We start from the raw sequence: 18568 nt of genomic DNA, 5'->3' as shown, positions 1-18568 counted from the left end.
GTATCTGAGGACCAGACACTGGTGCTGTGAGGCCTAAGAAAGAAAGTCCTGTGGGTGTAGGCAGTGCACAGAAGACATCATGCTGGAGGACTTGCAGACAGAAGCAGGGACTTTGAGAGCAGTCAGAGCAGTTTGAGTCTGTACAGGTCAGGACAGAGTAGCGGAAGAAATGGGCAAGGAAACATGGCTCCATCTCTGGTGGAATGTGCACGGTTTATTTTGATCTGGAATCTGAGAGACACCTGCGCACATCTCTAGAGCCAGGAACCACTGCAAAGTTCCACACACTCCTCCAGAGCTCCCGAGTGAGGCTTGCTGTGAAGTTAAGCCAGAAATCCTGTCAGAGACCAGTCAGGGGCACTCGTGGAGGCTAGAATTCAAGACGACTAAGCTTATGTCTGCTTGAACTCATGAAGCCAGGAGAAAGGGCATCTGGAGGGAATCCTCCCCTGCGCCATCTCTGGATCTTAGGTATCTGTGGGCCCAGGGGCCAAAACATTATTGCCCTTTGGGGTCAGCCTTCCTTTGTAGCTGGTCCCTCCTTCTTCCCTGGAGTTCTAGACACAAGGAGAGCTACTTTGATTTCTGAGGAGAGCATCTGGCTGAGGAACCAGAGGAGGAACCCTGAGCGCAGAGCAGATTTCCTTGTGAATGTGTCCTGAGTCCAAGTGCAGGTTGGCACCAGCACCTAACTGTGTTCACAAAGTTCTGGGTTTGTGGCAGTCAAGTGCAAGATGCAGAGACACAGGTGAGCCTGGGACTTGACTGCAGTGTGGCATGTGTAAGGAAACATGCATGTATTCCCACGTGAGTAGAAGCAAAGATCATAATAGAACAAAAGTGGATTACTGAATAGACAGTGGTGATTTCTTGGCAGCAAGTAAGGGCAGGCCAAAGGCCATTATAAATCAGATGACAAATCAGGTGAGGGAACAGAGAGGTGAGGTAGAAATAAATACAAACACAGGCAGTGGACAGAGACAAAGTGTGGACTCCCTGCTAGAAGCCTGCATTCTGCTGTGTCTCCCGATTGCTCATTATCTTCTGCATGCTCTGTGAATAGAGGCCAGGCTCACCTTGGCACAGATTGTCTGTGTCTGTCCTTATCAAAGGCATGTGGCTCTATCTGGTGGCTCTAGTGGGCCTGTGGAACCTCCTGCGCTTGTTCAGGGAGAGGCAGGTGGTGAGCCATCTCCAAGACAAGTATGTCTTCATCACGGGCTGCGACTCGGGCTTTGGAAACCTGCTGGCCAGACAGCTGGACAGGAGAGGCATGAGGGTGCTGGCTGCATGTCTGACAGAGAAGGGAGCCGAGGAGCTGAGGAACAGGACATCAGACAGGCTGGAGACAGTGATCCTTGATGTCACCAAGACAGAGAGTATTGTGGCAGCCACTCAGTGGGTGAAGGAACGAGTCGGGAACAGAGGTACCATTGAGATTCCTGTCTGTGTTGGTTTCTCTGCCTGTGTAGGCCTGAAGAGATCCCTGACATGGGTACATGTGGAATTGAACTGACAGCAGATCTTCCCTCTCTGACATGACAGTCCTTCCTTCTTCCTACTTGAGTCCCTCAAGTTCTCTTCTTGGTCGGCCGATGCCCTGTGTAATTTCATGTCCACACTCCTGTCTGAACTCTTCTGTCATCTTATGCAGAAAGACTGGACTGTTGGCTTTGAGTGCCACGTTAGAGACCAAGGAGGAAGGAGGACTGGATGCTCATGTGTCAGATGCATTTCCTCTCTCAGTACTGGGACCTGGTCTCACCTTCCAACTGGGATCCCTTATAAGGACAAAGGTTATTGCCATGCTTAAGTGCAACATCCATCACTGCAGGAATGTCACTCACACACACACGTACACACACACAGATAAAAACAAACTAAAACACCACAATGAAAAACAACAGGAAACCAAGAATAAAAGGAAAAAAAATCCCTTAAACAGTTACTACTTGGAATTCATTTTGTGTTAGCCAACGACTTCTGGGTATGAGGCCCCAATGCCAATACAGCGGTTGTACCTGTTACACCCTTTGCCAGCAGCTGCTTGGTTAGAGGTTGGACCTTGCACCCCATTCTCCTTCTCAGCGCTGGGTCACATCTGGAACCTGTGAAATGCTGCCACAACCTGTGCGAGTCCTGTTGTGTCTGGAAGACAGCTGATTGGACTCATCCCTCAGCTCTGGCTTTTTGTTTGCTTGTTTTTTTTTTTTTTTTTTTTTTTTTTTTGTGTATACAGTGTTCTGCCTGCATGTATCCCTGCAGGCCAGAAGAGGGCACCAGACAGCATTACAGATGGTTGTGAGCCACCATGTGATTGCTGGGGAGTGAACTCTGGACCTCTGGTAGAGCAGATAATTTCTTAACCAACTGAGCCATCTCTCCAGGTCCCACGTCTGGCTCTTATAATCCTCCCACGTCCTCACCTTCATAGATCCCTGACCCTGGAGGGTGGGGCGCTCATGAAGATTCCCTTTTTAGGACTGAGTGTTCCAAAGCCTCTCACTCACTGCACGATTTCCAGATGTGTTTCCTGGGTTACTTCTCATCTACTGCAAGACTAATGTTTTCTGACAGGGGCTGAACAAACCCCTGGTCTGTATGTATAATAGCAAGTATTAAATGTCACTTTAGTGTATTTATTTTCTTTAGCAGAATAGTATTAGGATTCTCAGGTTTTGACTAGTAGAGTCTCAGAGAGTAGCCCTTAAATGTAATTAAAAAGAGCTCAGTTACGCCCACGTCATCTGTGCCTCTATTGCCCTAGTGTATCTTAAATGTTGTAGGTCACAGGGTTCCTAGCAGGGTGACGCTGGTGACTGTCTTCCTCCTCGTTAGAGTACAGAGTATCTTCTGGCCCCTTGAATGCTAGTCAGTAGGGGTGAAGCTTTCAGTCGGGCACCAGCTCAACTTCTCCCAATTTGATGACCTCAGTAAGTACCATCTTCAGCACTATGGCCTTGGTACCAGGATGTGCAGAGCAATGAGAAGCCTTGCCAGTAGCCTGTGGTGGGGTTGGGAGTTGGGCCCCATGAGGCCCTTTTGGCCAATGAGTCACCAGGATGTAACCCATTCCTGTCACTGGAGGATATCCTTGGTGTCCTAAGATGTCTAGGTCAGGTATGTTCTCTGCATCCTACCGAAGCTTTGTTTAGATTCCTTTCATGTGCACATGTATTACAGGAAGCTTCTACAGGAGGACATTTCCATATGGCTTTTTAAGAAAAATAAAATAGGACAAACAACAAAAACAGCAGCAGCAGCAACAACAAAAAACAACAACAAAAACATGATGGAAGAATATGGGTATCCTGAGCAACAAGACATGCTTTGGACACTAGGAGGCATACCACTTACTGAGCCAATTATTTTAAATCAGCAGACTGGATGCCTGATCTCAACCAACCAATGTCCAACACACTCTGCACAGAAATTGACAGTCAAGATGCTGAGTTTAGTTGTGAGACTTCCAGGGTGGTACATAGCATCCATGACCAAAACACCAAAGGAGGTGGGGAAGGGCAGACTGTGGGTCAGCTCCATCAAAGGGCACCCTGTTCTGAGGTTGAGGGAGGAGTCTCAGCGTTGTTAGTGATCAGCAAGCATTGTCACCTTTCCTATCCTGTCCCTGGGTTTTGTAGGTGTCTGAGGACAGATGCTCAATATTGATGAACTTGCAAGGCCATCTTCATCAGAGCCCAAAACACAGCACTGTTTCCCCACAGTCTCCCCAATCAAGACTACAGTTGGCCGTGTCTCAACCCATTTTCACCCAAATGTTAATTTTGTCTTTTTTTTTTTTAAATTGTTCCCTCTCTCCTTGTCCTTCCTTATTATTTTCTTCCTCTGCCATTTGAAAGACAGAAGCAACAATGTGTCTTAGTCAGTATTCTGTTTCCATAGAGGGTTATCATTACCACAGTAATTTCTTTTTTCAGTTTTTGGAGACAGGGTTTCTCTGTGTAACAGCTCTGGCTGTCCTGGAACTCACTCTGTAGACCAGGCTGGACTTGAACTAACAGAGATCCACCTGCCTCTGCCTCCTGAGGGCTCAGATTAAAGGCGTGGTGTGCCAGTATTGCCCACTGACCACCGTAACTCTCATAAGGGAAGGCATGTATTTGGGACTGGCTTACACTTTCAGAGGTGTAGTCCATTATCAGCATGGCAGGAAGCCTGGATGAGTGCAGGCAACGAGGATGCAGGAGAAGTTGAGAGTTCTATGTCCAGATCAGTTCTCCATGAATCCTTCCAGGTAGCAGAAAGATGGAGACACGGGTCTGGCTTGGGCATTTGGAAGCCCAAACCCACCCTGAGTGAAACACTGCCTCAAACAAGGCCTCAACTTCAATCCCAGCCATGTAGTGCTGTTCCCCAATGAGCAACCTTTCAAATATATGAGCCTAAGGGTCAGATTCCTATTGAAACCACCACCACAAGACACAGAATAAAATATCTTCAGGGGTGAGAATAATCCGCAAAACACAAGGCGATAAACAGAGGCACACCAAGTCTTCAACGTCCATCCCTTCTTGAAACTAGCAAGTGAGAAAGGACTGCTTCTTACTTCCTGGGCAGGGAGCTGGGCCATGAAGACTTAGAGGAGGAAGGTATCCATGCAGTGAGCCTAGAGCATGTGGGATGGGTTCCCCTGCCCTGATGAAACCAGGCTGCTGTTCATAGCATCCTACCCTCCAGTAAACACATGTGTAAGCGGTCTTGCCTTGCTGAGCATGCATTCCATCCACAACTATAGCTGGGTTGTGTGACTCTCTCTTCTTCCCACTGTCCCTAGGACTCTGGGGCCTGGTCAACAACGCTGGCATCTCTGTTCCCTCGGGTCCCACTGAGTGGCTGAACAAGCAGGACTTTGCAGAAGTCCTGGATGTGAACCTGTTGGGCATGATCGAGGTGACTCTGAACATGCTGCCCTCAGTGAGGAAGGCAAGGGGCCGTGTGGTCAACGTCTCTAGCGTCATGGGTCGAGTGTCTTGCTTTGGTGGTGGCTACTGCATCTCCAAGTATGGTGTAGAGGCCTTCTCGGACTGCCTCAGGTACTGGGCAAGGATGTGGACCCTGAGGGAAGCTTTCGGGGGGGCATTTTAAACAAGGCCTTTAGGATCTCATTGTAGAGATGGTTTGGTCCTTATATTCCCCTCCCTGAATCTTTCATGGGGAAGCACATATCCATGTCTAGTAGAGGGCAGGAAGGAGACCTGAGCTCAGTTCATTTGTTCTGTCATGGAGGGGGGAGGGCACTGGGGACATTACTGAGGTAGAATTGGTCCTGTGAGCAGTTTTGGTTCAGAATCCAGACCCCTGAGCTGTATGGTGCTAAAATGTGTTTCAGTTGGGATGGCCATCTCATTCAAACTGACACATAGGCATCAGGCCCTTGTAGTCTTCACACTCAACACATCCCTGCACTAGAGAAAGGGTTCTAACCTGACCTGGAGATCAAGAGGGGACAGAAGAGATGTGTGGCCTCACTTTGGAATGGCCATGGCCCAGTCAGCTGTGACAACCGTGCAGAGCAAAGCTTAAACATGGAAGCCTGGAACCTGTATGCTTGGGTGGATTCTCCTGGGGGGACAGGACAGGCCAGATATGGAAGAGGAGGGTCACCAGGTGGCCTGAGGTAGACTTGTGTGAAGCCTGAAGGCACTGGGCAGTATGTATTTCATGATGTTGCCAATTATACCCTTGAGACATGTTGAAAGAGGGGGGCATTTGGGGCAGGTTCAGTCCTGGCTGTAGGGGAGGGGAAGGCTGTGAATGGAGGGAGGGGCAGGCAGGGTCTTGCTCTCTGAAGACAGGAACAATGTGGGACATGTCCTCAGAGCTCCCTGGGACATACGTAGGGAGGAGGGCGTCTTGTGAGAAGGAGGTGACTCTAGCAAGCATGGCGATCCTCTGTGTCTGCTGTACATGGAGGGAGGTCTTAAGTGATGTCACAGAACAGAATGCCTAGCTCTGGGCCAGTCAACTCGATACACCAAAAGCACAGAGGCAGCGTCCTCAGCACAGGGGTCTTTCCCATCTGCTGCACAACCCAGTTCCAAATCTCACGGCCTCTCCTCACCACAGGCTCCTGTTGCATGTGAGTTTTTCACAGGAAGTCCCCTGAAGTCCTTGATGTCTGTCTGTTCTGCAGGAGGGATCTCTCCTATTTTGGGGTGAAGGTGGCTATCATAGAGCCTGGTTACTTCAAGACTGGTAGTAGCAGGAGTGACCTTCTTATGTCATGTGTCAAGAGGCTGTGGGACCGGGCCAGCCCAGAAGTCAGAGAGGTCTATGGCGAGAAGTACCTGTCATCTAGTAAGTGAGCTGCAAGGATCAAAACCAAGCCTAGCCAGAACCCTTAGTCTCCACTCATGTTGCTAGTAGCAATACCTTTATCTTTCTAATCACAGAAAGCCAGTTTAGACCCCTGGGGTGGGGAGGGTGGGTATCAGGTCTCAAAGAGTTCTGGACATTCAGAACAGACTGCTCTGTTCCATCTGAACCTCTCATCATGAATCTGAGGGTGAGTCAGGCAGGGGAGGCGGGTTCCACAGAACTTCCCATGAGCTAACACACAGGTGGAGAGCTGCATGGTTCTTCCTTGAAGCCGGCTTGTGGTCCCTCCTCAGGACCTGGGAGAGGCTAGGCTTGGGCATGGCTTCTGATGTGGGAGGCATGGGATGGAGAGCAGGAGTGGTGAAGGCAATCGCCACCTGCATCGCTTCTCATTCTGCATAGATCTGACAGCGATAAAGTCACTGGACCGAAAGTGCACGGCCGACCTCTCCTTGGTGACAGACTGCATGGAGCACGCGCTGACTTCCTGTCACCCTCGCACCCGATACTCAGCTGGTTGGGATGCCAAGCTTTTCTTCCTCCCCATGAGCTACCTGCCCAGCGCTCTGGTGGATGCCTTCTTCTACTGGACATCCCCGAAGCCTGCCAAAGCTCTGTGAAGCCTACATCTGTTTCCACAGTTGGGAGTGCATGAGTGTAGTGTCAGGTCACGGATCCTCAGAAGGAAGGTTCCTGGGCTCAGAACACCGTTGGCATTGAGAGGGACTCCCATAGGTGCCTGATTTCCTTCCCTGGGTGTGAACACGGAGGACAGAGTCACAGGAGCAACTGCTGTGTCTCAACCGTGATCCCCAATATGGCTGAAAAGAGAAAGTGAGATGACCCACATCTCAGGGTCATCATTTCCTAATTTTATTTTTAAAGATTGGTTTTTATCTATCTGTGTGCATGTGTGCCTCTATTCCATGTGTGTTGGAGTACCCACAGAGTGCAGATCATTGCATCCCCTGGAGACGGAATTCCCAGCATTTGTGAGTTACTTAGCCGTGGTGTTGGGAGTAAAATTTGTCCTCTGGTAGAGATGCAAGTGCTATCACCAGCAGTCCCCGTGTCTAACCTCTTTGTATTGTTAGTTAATCTTTTCGTTAGTTTACACAGAATATCACTATGTCACACAGGTTCACCATGGTATGAATACCTAGTTTTTCTACAGCAAGTCATCTTGCATAGGTCTGAAACCCAAAGGGACTTTGGGGACAGTGGGGGAATGAAGAAGGGACAGGCACAGAGACACATGTACTGAGCTGGCAGCCGGTGGTTGCGTGTGCTGCGATGGAGCCTCAGTTACTTCCTTCCTCTGCAACCTGGGCCCTCAGCGTGTTTGTTATGGACAGACAGCATCCTGGAGGGGTTGGCTGTTCTCTGCGGGATGTCTGAAGGCAGCAACCCAGCCTAGCACCTCCAGGAAGCTGCAGTTGCTGGCTTTCTCAGGACTGATCCCTCATCCATAAACACCAATCTTGGAGCAGAGGAGGAAGGCATGGCCGAGTCAGGGCCTGACCCACATGGGGAAAGGCTTTGCCTATTATCCCCTGGTCAGAGCCCTTGGTCCATGTCATGGCAGTGCCCATGTCAGCAGCACACACACAGGACTTCACCCGCCCAGGGCTTCCTCCTGCTCTGTAGCGTGTCCATGTCTCCACAGCTTGGATCACATGGGCATGCCACCATGCTATGCTGTTCTGTTATTTTCTTTTCGATGGCTACCTACAGACACTAATATTACACATGATGATAGACTAGCATGCAGTAGTTCAAGAAAGTCAACAGAAAACTCACAGTGAGTGTTGGTTGCAGTCTCGGAACAGTGAAGGGACAGGAAGAGGAAAAGGCGGAAAGGAGTCTAGAGTCTCCAAATGCTCCTGTTGAATGAACTCCTGTGTGGTCCATCCAGGTCAGCCCATGTTGTCTTGGAAAGCTGAGCAAGACCAGGGCAGGGTGGGCCACTCCTGCAATGTCAGCATTCTGCAAAGGCAAACCAGGAGGATGACTGTGAGTGAGGGCAAGCCTAAATGTGAGCCTCTGGACTCAGTCTGTCTGCACCCAGAAGAAACAACATGCACATGCACACAGTCACACACTCACACATACACACTCACACACACTCACGCATACTCACGCCCACTCAAACACACTCACACACTCACAGACACTTACACACTCTCACGCACACTTACAGACACTCACACACACTCACGCCCACTCAAACACACTCACACACTCATGTACACACTCAGGCATACTCACACACTCACACACTCACACACACACCCACAAAACACATGCACACACGCACACTCATGCTCATGCACACTCACACATACTCACCACACTCACAGACACTCACACATGCACACATGCACACTCACGCTCATGCACACTCACACACACTCACCACACTCATAGACACTCACACATGCACACACACACACTCACACACTCACTCACACACTCATGCACACACTCAAGCACACTCTCACACACTCACACACACTCGCACACTCACACACACTCACACACTCACGCACACTCGCACACTCATGCACACTCGCACACTCACGCACACACTCACACTCTCACACACTTGCACACTCACGCACACTCACTCTCACGCACACTCATGCACACTCACGCACACTCACACATGCACACTCTCCACTCACTGTCACAGTTGAGAAGAACCAGTGGTATTTCTCCACTTTGTCCACTGGGAGGAAACGGATCAGGAGGACTGAACCCATCTGAGAAGTTTGCTCTGCAGCATCAGGGATGGATGAGGCTACAAGCTGTTGCCCTCCATGCTGGGCTCCTCTAGGGGAGGGGGCAGGACTGGCACCTAGGACATATGTCCGGTCCTAAGTGTGGTCAGTGGCTCTAGGGCATCATGGTGTGACTGAGCAAGTGTGAATAGAAGGAAGCTCCCCATAGTGTGATGAATTCACGATCACACCCTGGGGATGGGCAGGTGTCTCTGAGGATTTCTCTTCAGCCCTGAGGCTCCAGGTGAGGCTGTCCCATGCAGACCCCCATTCTCACTACTTCATCTGGAAATTCCAGGGACTAGTCTAGATCTGCTCTGTTCTAGAAGCCCTTGACAGGAACTGGAGCGCATATTCCTGTCAGGTCTAGGAAGGAAGGAGCTGTAGTTGTGAGGAATGGGTTTGACATGAATGGATGAACCTAGAGAGTTCACCCTTGACAGGACATGGGTTCTCTGGAGGAAAATGTACCTTCTGTCTCTCTTTGTTAAGGACCCCCCCCCGTGTTCACTTTGTAAGGTGCAGAGCACTCTAGGGTTTTGAGGTCCCCTTGGTTGCTGAGATCATTTAGAGTCCCTTGGTCCCTGTTGCTCTGGAGCAGGGGTAAAGGGGGACACAGGAACACGAGTACAAGTGTAGGGTGTGTAGAAGTTACTTTTCTATGCTCTGATTAAGCTCCATGAAGAAGATCCCTTTCAAAAGGCAGCATTTAAATGGGTTTATGTTCCAATGAGTCCATGATGGCGGAGGAAAGGCCTGGAGGCTGGCCGCTGGAGCAGCCTGGGAGCTCACATGTCAGAGAAGCAGGGGACAAGGCTAACCGGAGGAGGGAAGCTTCCTAACCTCATAGCCAGCCCCCAGTGACACACCTCCTCCAACAGGACCCCACCCCCATCCTTCCCAAACATTCTGGAGACCCGGGACCCAGCATGCAAACACCTCTGCTTATGGGGGGTGGGGGGAACCCTTGCACAACCAGGTGCAGGGGGAGGTGGGTGGGGCAGGGGCAGGTGAGGAGGGGAACAGGGGTGGGAGCAGATGCCCACCCACCTTGAAGGAAGAGTGGCCCAGCACAGGTCACAGTCCCCCCCCCCCCCCGCTGGTAAGCAAAGCTTAGTCCTTAGGGTGCAGCTGCGGTCTACCCCACACTTGTCACTCACACACACTTGAGCTGCTGTACAAAGCCTGCCTCCTTTTATGGCATGACTTTCCCTTCACAGAGCTCACAGAGGTGTTTGCATGCTGGGTCCCGGGTCTTAGGCTTTTCTGTCTCTCCCAGCTCTCCTAGCTCCCTGTCCTTCTTGGGTCACCTCCTGGGAGACATGGCATCCTGTACTTCACTGTGGAGTCCTCAGTGGACAGTTCCATGGGATCCAGATTCTAGGTCTCCGTTGGGACCCTAGGGGAGAGACTCCTTAGTACACATGTAACACACGTTGGGCAGCACCTACGCGGTCTGTACTCTTAGGGGCCCCTGTGTCTGGAAAAGTTCCAGGGGAACCCGTTGGCTTTGTGGTCCTTGTTCCCCTGAGACGGCACTGCATTCAGACCCTTAGTGATGGAGGAGTCTTGGTTCTGTGTACATGACCATACAGAGGAAGCCACAGAAATGGAGGACAGAGGGCAACATGATGGGCTCCTGCATCCTGCTTTTGAGAACTATGGCGCCCCAGGGAATGAGGGCAAGATGTGTGGTACTATGAGATCTCACAAAGAAAGGCAGATAGATGGAGTCCGTGTAACATATGCACTGCACTGGGGGACTTCGTGTGTAGAAATCTGATCTTTGAGAGCTACAACACTATTTGATTCATTAAGTTGAGTCAAAATTGGTGAAAATCTCGGGTAAGGAGTATGTACCTGGAAGGTTCCTGGTTTATTTATTTCAGCTGGATTCAGAGAGTCAGTCAAGCATGTCCCTGGGGCCAGGAAGCAGATGCCAAGCTCCAAGTATCTCTAGACATTTTGCATAAGTAGGGTTTCTGTGCGATTGTGCAAGGAATCCTGCCTGGTTCACGTTACTCTGGGGCATTCATGGTGGTTGCGATGCAAAATTGCTACACTAATGTCCAGTTGAATCTGTAGCACCAAGAGAAGGGCGTCTGTCCTCAGTAGCCTCCTATTGCTGTGCTGAAACACCATGGCTGAGAGCAACATGGGGAGGAAAGGGCTTATTTCACCCTATAGTGGACAGGCTTCAAGAAGGGAAGTCAGGACAGGAACTCAAGGCCAGAACCTGGACACATGATCTGAAGCAGAGGGCATGGGGTGAAGCTGCTTCCTGGTTTGCTCCTCTTGGCTCACTCAGCCTGCCCAGGACCACCTGTCCAGGGGTGACCCTGCCCGTGGGGGAGTAACCCTTCCTTCATCAATTAACAATGGAGGAAATGCCTCCCCAGACTTGCCTATGGGCAATCTGATGGAAGCATGCTCTCAGGTTTGGTCTTTCCCATTTGATACCCCAAACCCCAAAACTAATAAGGTAACCAATAACAACCACAAAACTAGCAAGGATGGCATCTTGAGAATGTGTGTCATTTCTTCCTCCACACCGACTCTGGGAGTCATTGTGTGTCTGGGGTCCCAGCCACCATCACCTTGTGTGCCTTGGGGTCAGACTTCTGTTTGTATTTGGAACTTCATTCCTTCCAGACAGCTACTGGGCCAGGAAGACACCAGCCTGCCCTGTTTCTTCTTCAGCTGCCCTGGAGTTCTAGAGACAAAGAGATTTCTGAGGAGAACATCTGGCTGAGGAACCTGAGGAGGAACCCTGAGCGCAGAGCAGATTTCCTTGTGAATGTGTCCTGAGTCCAAGTGCAGGTTGGCACCAGCACCTAACTGTGTTCACAAAGTTCTGGGTTGACTGCAGTGTGGCATGTGTAAGGAAACATGCATGTATTCCCATGTGAGTAGAAGCAAAGATCATAATAGAACAAAAATGGATTACTGAATAGACAGTGGTGATTTCTTGGCAGCAAGTAAGGGCAGGCCAAAGGCCATTATAAATCAGATGACAAATCAGGTGAGGGAACAGAGAGGTGAGGTAGAAATAAATACAAACACAGGCAGTGGACAGAGACAAAGTGTGGACTCCCTGCTAGAAGCCTGCATTCTGCTGTGTCTCCCGATTGCTCATTATCTTCTGCATGCTCTGTGAATAGAGGCCAGGCTCACCTTGGCACAGATTGTCTGTGTCTGTCCTTATCAAAGGCATGTGGCTCTATCTGGTGGCTCTAGTGGGCCTGTGGAACCTCCTGCGCTTGTTCAGGGAGAGGCAGGTGGTGAGCCATCTCCAAGACAAGTATGTCTTCATCACGGGCTGCGACTCGGGCTTTGGAAACCTGCTGGCCAGACAGCTGGACAGGAGAGGCATGAGGGTGCTGGCTGCATGTCTGACAGAGAAGGGAGCCGAGGAGCTGAGGAACAGGACATCAGACAGGCTGGAGACAGTGATCCTTGATGTCACCAAGACAGAGAGTATTGTGGCAGCCACTCAGTGGGTGAAGGAACGAGTCGGGAACAGAGGTACCATTGAGATTCCTGTGTCTGTCTGTTGGTTTGATTCTCTGCTTTAAAGGGTCTCTCCTTCACAGTCCCTGGCAGGAGTCCTGAAGGGGCGTGGGGCACTTGAAGTAGCCGCAGCCTCCTGCCCTCCCCGACCCATCACCTGAGTGCGTTCTCTCTCTCCCCCATGTGCTGTCTCCCAAGCTCCCTGGTGCCCTGGTGAGGGTCCACTTTCTCAGGCTCCTGTCTGCGCTGCCATCATTTCTGTGGAGAAAACCCAGACTGCTGGATGCTGGTGCCACCTTAGACAGGGCCCCTTTCTGGAGCAGAGGGTGGGACTTGTCCCTGGGCTCTGTGCGCAGAGAGAGTATCTGGGGCCGTGCGGAGTGGACCTCCTGTATCAGCACTGTAATTGCTCTTACTTGTCATGTGCCGTCCTCTCTGGAGGGAGACAAGATGGTTCCTGTGTAGAGCAGGCAGCGACAAGATTTAGGTCCGACTCGGGGACCTACATACTAAGAAGTAGGTTTGCCTTTGTTGATGTTGTTGTTTTTGAGACAGAGTTTCTCTGTGTATCCCTGGCTGTTCTGGAACTCAATCTATAGACCAGGCTGTCTCAAACTCACAGAGATCTCCCTGCCTGTGTCTCTCAACTCCTGGGATTCAAGGTGTGCACCACTGCTCCTGGCCGCTCTTCTTTTACCATAGTAATAGCCAGAAAAGGAGAGTGGTTTAAAGAAATCTAAGAGTAAATTAGAAATAGGATATTGTTCAAAACTCTGGGGAATTACAGTCAAAATAAAAATAACCTATATTCCCAGGCCCCTCACACGTAACCCATGGATACGTTTTTTCCCTACGCAGGATTAAAACATGTGAATTCTTTTCATAAAAAATAATAACTACCTCAAGAACAGTACTTCAAATAATGGTATTCAGTGACTTGGGACCAGCCTTTAACAAATCTCTAAAATTTATATGTATCTTGGGACTAAATACAGGTGTTTCTGGCACAAAAATGTTTTTTTTCTTCTTATTATTAACTATTATTATCATTTCTAAAAGGGTCTTGCTTGCATGTGCCATCATGCCCAGCTTGTTACATACATACATACAAACATGTATGTATGTGTGTGTGTGTGTGTATATATATATATATATATATATATATATATATATATAGTGTGTGTGTGTGTGTGTGTGTGTGTGAGACATAAGCACTGTCTTGGAAAACTCATTTATTTTAATTATCAGCAAGCATAAATATGTTGTGACCGATGAAATAGAATACCTTGAATAAACCATACTCGTACCCAGAAAGGCAAGGCATTGTTTTGAATAGGGGGCATCTGATTTACTGAGCCTGATCAAGGAAAAATGGCATGATTGTCTCACATGAGCTGGGCCCCAGTTCCCCATGCAAGGAGCTCAGCGATGTCAACGTGCTGTTTCATGACTTCGCTGATGGCAGAGCTTGCAGGGTGGTTGCCCGGAAACCCGCCCCCCGGGGCTGGGAAAGGGTGAGTGAGGGTGGCCTGCAAGTGAGCATGGAGAGAGGGCACCGTTTTCTGGGGCAGAAGGTCGGCAGCAAGTGTTACCTCCTCTTTCACACTGGCCTTCTGTCGCAAGCATCCCGGGAAAGTTGCTCAATATGTTTTTAAGACTTTTATTTATTCTTTGTTAATTTCATACATTAATGCTACATGTTTGTATTATGTCCGCCCAATTCCTCGCTCTTGCCCTTTGTTCCTCCCTCATCCTTCCTCCTTAACCTCCTCCACAACCTGACATCTTCTTTTTAAAATAGAACACACCAGCTGGGTGTTAGTGGTGCACACACCTTTAATCCCAGCACTCGGGAGGCAGAGGCAGGTGGATCTCTTGAGTGTTCGAGGCCAGCCTGGTCTACAGAGTGAGTTCCAGGTCAAGCTCTAAAACTACACAGAGAAACCCTGTGTCGAAAAACCTAAATAAATAAAAATAAAATAGGACACACCAAGTCTGACAAGTCATTCAGTGTGGATGCTGGATCTTCCAAAGCTGGCTTTCTTCAAAACACAAATGCAGTATGGTTTCCCCAAATCTCCTCCAGCCAGGCCTTACAGTTTATGTTTCTCAAATTCCATTAGGATAGTAGCTTTGCCTCTTGCCTTTTCTTCCCTTTCTGTTTTTTCTTTTTCCTCTGCTCCCTGACCTGCAAGGTATTATTAACCTGTAAGATGCAAACAGAGTTTCCATGTGTCCAGATTAAGGAAGGTATCATATGGCTGGTTGTTGCTTCTCAGGTAATGAGCTAGACTGTCAACAATCAAAAGAAGAAGGTGTCCATGCAGCAATCCATGCCTTCTGGGATGGGTAGCCCCAGCCCCAAACCACCATGCTGTTACTTGTATTCTACTCTCCATCCAATGCCTGTCCACATGGCCTTCCCCAGTGTAATGTGAATTTTTTCATAACTAGACCTATGTAATGTGGCTCTTTCTTCTTCCCAGGACTCTGGGGCCTGGTCAACAATGCTGGCATCTCTGTTCCCTTCGGTCCCACTGAGTGGCTGAACAAGCAGGACTTTGCAAAAGTCCTGGATGTGAACCTGTTGGGCATGATCGAGGTGACTCTGAACATGCTGCCCTCAGTGAGGAAGGCAAGGGGCCGTGTGGTCAACGTCTCTAGCACCATGGGTCGAGTGTCTTGCTTTGGTGGTGGCTACTGCATCTCCAAGTATGGTGTAGAGGCTTTCTCGGACTCCCTCAGGTAATGGAGAGTTATGGAGTCCTTTTGGGAACCTTTGGCAGGTGTTTTATTTAATCACAACCTTTGAAGCATTTTCTTTCATGTTTGGGGGATGCTCTTACCATCTTCTCTCTGGAGTAAGGTGGTCATTTTTGGGATGCCTCTCTCCATACCCCTGGTAGATGATCAAGGCCCAGGTTCACTTATCCTTGCCTGCCCTGGGCACAGAAGGGAAGTATCTGAGGTGGCCAAGACATGGCCAAGAGTACATATCCTCACCCTCTTGCATGCTCAGGTTGGGACTGCCCTAGAGGTGGGTTGAACATCATATTTAATTCAACTTGTGCTTATCAAGCTCTTGTCAAAGTCCACAATTCTCATATTCTAGCATGATGATGCAGTTTTGACTCTAATAAATAAACAGCCCAACAACAACAAAAATCCTAGCAATGGAGAGAGCAAAAGGAGGGAGGGAGAGAGAGAGAGAGAGAGAGAGAGAGAGAGAGAGAGAGAGAGAGAGAGAACATGACCAAGGCTGAGAGATTTTTAGCAGTAGTGACCACATTAGTCATTGGATTTGTGGATGGCCTGCAGCATGGGTCTGAGGTAAGGGCTGAACATGACAAGAAGACAGCCTGGTTACATGGGCTTCCTGGGTAAGAAAATGTTAACAACCAGGCCCAGTGTGATTGTAAACACATCCAGTTAGTGCTGTGTCATCCTGGAGCAAAGGGCATATCAGCCCTGGCAGTAGTGGGCCTGGGAAGACTGTCACAGGGTAGCTTTTGGAGAGTGTGAGAATTCTAGACAGATAAAGATACAGATAGAAACAGATACAGATACAGAAACAGAGATACAGATACAGAAACAGAGATACAGATACAGAAACAGAGATACAGATACAGAAACAGAGATATGGATACAGATAGATAGATACAGATACAGAGATACAGATATATAGATACAGATACAGAGGTAGGGATACATACACAGATACAGATACATCATGCTGTAGCATGGCCAACCACCTGAAGCTGTTTCATCACTGTAGCAAACTGGGTTAGATTTCCTGCTAGATGCAGGGCAAAAAGATTTCAAGTTGAAGTGCTACAGCTGCTTACACAGAACAGCTCCCTGAAGACTGAAGGAGCCAGGCAGGAACTGGCCTGAGATTCCCTGAGCCAGTAGAAGGTGAAGCTGGGACTCAGGAGTGAGAGGGAGCTGATTTAGGCAAGCCTGGTGAGACATTGTGTGTGCCCTATATGGATAGAAGTCCTACTCGGTGTCATAGGACAGAAATATCTAGGCTTAAAGTGGTGAACTGCACACACGAAATATTTGGAGTGACGTTGAAAAGCACAGAGACAATAGTCCTTGCTAATAGTTGTGTCCGCAACTGCCGTACATGCCAGATCCAAAACTTCTGGCCTTTTCTCACCACAGGCTCTTGTTGGTATATTGTATTGCCGGATGTATGATTTCTAAATTCTTTGACCTTTGCCTGCTGTCTTGCAGGAGGGAGCTCTCCTATTTTGGAGTGAAGGTGGCTATCATAGAGCCTGGAAGCTTTAAGACTGATATGACCAGGAATGGCAGGGTACCATCAAGTGTCAAGATGCTGTGGGACCAGGCCAGCTCAGAGGTCAAAGAGATCTATGGCGAGACGTTTTTGCTATCCTGTGAGTGACCTATAGGAACACCAAAGCTAAGCCTTGTTCTACATCCCAAGTGTCCTGCACCTTCTGCCACTGTCACAAGCCCTGACCAGGGATGTTTTTTTCTCACAGTGGAGATGTTTATTCCCAATTCCTTGGGAGCCTATGGGATTCTGGCTGCAAGAACTTGGGGCTTTGCTTTTATGTGAACCCTTCATTATCTGAAGGCAAAAATGAAGCTGGGCATGGGAGGCAGCATAGACCACCACTCTCCATAATCCTGGGTTTGTTTTCAGTGTTGGGAGAGACCTTCCAGCTATTCAGCCAGAGGGTTCTCTGAATAGGGACACCGGTAGCTGAGTGTGCACGGTTCCTGAGGACCCGGGACAGACCAGGCTTAGGCATGGCTTCTGAGTGTGGGAGGCATAGGATCTAGAGAAAATTTCTTCAGTTGGCCTCAGAGCAGCCAACTGATAGGTGGGATGTGGAGTCTCCTGGAATAATTTCTTGTTCTCTCCAGTGTTGCAAACAATGAACTCAATGGTGGAATCAGGCTCAGATGACCTTACTTTGGTGACGGACTGCATGGAGCACGCACTGACTTCCTGTCACCCTCGCACCCGGTACTCAGCTGGCTGGGATGCCAAGCTCTTCTACCTCCCCCTGAGCTACCTGCCCACCTTCCTGATAGATGCTATCTTCTACTGGTCATCTGTGAAGCCTGCCCAGGCCCTATGAAATCTGCACCTTCATGCAAAATTGGGGAAGTAGGGAGGATGGAGGGAGGGAATGGCACAGGACACATTGTTCACCATATTCATTAAAATGGTTCTGCTTTCACACTGCTCAAGACCAGTAAAGTCCAGAGGAAAGAGCCAAAGAATTCTGCCAGGGAACAGGGATGCAAAGGTGCTGGCAGTCACTTGTTAAGTTAGGCAACTTCCCAAGGCTCTGAGCATCATGGCCTGTTGGGAGAATCCATGGAACCGGGGGAGGTTGTGAACACCTAGGACATGCTTTGCCTCTGGCCCCTTTTCTTGGGGTATGCATGGGCCTGACTACTCACACTGTCATGTAATACAGAAAGAACCCACTTCTCAATCCCCTTTGTCCATGATGTCAAGTGGGAGGGTCACACCAGTACTCCATGTCCTAACTCCCCATCAGCAACCTGAGGTTAGGCGATGGTAGCGTTGGTGGTATGGGATCTGCCCAAGACAGAGAAACCAATTGTTGATTTGTCTTGAAACCGTGGCTTTCTTTGGACTTCATTGTAGAATAAATGCCAAAAAGATTACATGTGTCCTGTGCCTTGAACTAGAGGAGCAGTGAGGTGTGGGCCACCGGGAGAGAGAGTCCTGATTATTACCTCTGCACTTGCTGAGCTCTTCCCACCATGGAGAAGGGTGACCATTGCTCCTCTTCCAAGCAACCTGATTCACAGCATAAGACAAAAGAATGGCATCAAGGAGATGTCTGGAAATATTAGTAGGACCCCCAGATCTTGTTCTTTCTCTCACCAGCAACTTCCCTGCGTATTCAGGAACTACCTACCTCAGT

At 49.3% G+C, this 18568-nt stretch overlaps 2 protein-coding genes across 3 annotated transcripts in view; both read left to right on the top strand.

Moving 5' to 3' along the window:
* Positions 1 to 18568, top strand: part of Zbtb39 (zinc finger and BTB domain containing 39) — a 161047-nt gene that overhangs the window by 31191 nt on the left and 111288 nt on the right. The gene's annotated exons all lie outside the window — the stretch shown is intronic.
* LOC127215650 (retinol dehydrogenase 7) lies at positions 1049 to 17789 on the top strand. 2 transcript variants are annotated; one of them, XM_051176089.1, is made up of 4 exons: positions 1049 to 1427; positions 15116 to 15374; positions 16869 to 17032; positions 17529 to 17788. In XM_051176089.1, exons 1-4 carry the CDS (start codon positions 1115 to 1117, stop codon positions 17744 to 17746), a joined length of 954 nt encoding a protein of 317 aa, XP_051032046.1. In that variant the 5' UTR covers positions 1049 to 1114; the 3' UTR covers positions 17747 to 17788. The 2 variants fall into 2 exon arrangements, with proteins under 2 accessions (XP_051032046.1, XP_051032045.1); XM_051176088.1 differs by lacking the exon at positions 1049 to 1427 and adding an exon at positions 12263 to 12644 and having other exon boundaries at positions 17529 to 17789.

This window comes from Phodopus roborovskii, unplaced genomic scaffold (genome assembly GCF_943737965.1).
Source record: "Phodopus roborovskii unplaced genomic scaffold, PHOROB, whole genome shotgun sequence".
NCBI classification, from domain to species: domain Eukaryota; kingdom Metazoa; phylum Chordata; class Mammalia; order Rodentia; family Cricetidae; genus Phodopus; species Phodopus roborovskii.
The sequence above is the reverse complement of the archived record's forward strand: the minus strand, read 5'-3'. Positions and strand labels throughout refer to the sequence as shown.

Bases quoted from the DNA above. Each gene is read 5' to 3' on its own strand.
- LOC127215650 (XM_051176088.1), top strand. From the start codon at position 12,332: ATGTGGCTCTATCTGGTGGCTCTAGTGGGCCTGTGGAACCTCCTGCGC. The intron at 12,645-15,115 runs GTACCATTGAGA...TCTTCTTCCCAG, and splicing joins GGAACGAGTCGGGAACAGAG to GACTCTGGGGCCTGGTCAAC. The intron at 15,375-16,868 runs GTAATGGAGAGT...GCTGTCTTGCAG, and splicing joins GCTTTCTCGGACTCCCTCAG to GAGGGAGCTCTCCTATTTTG.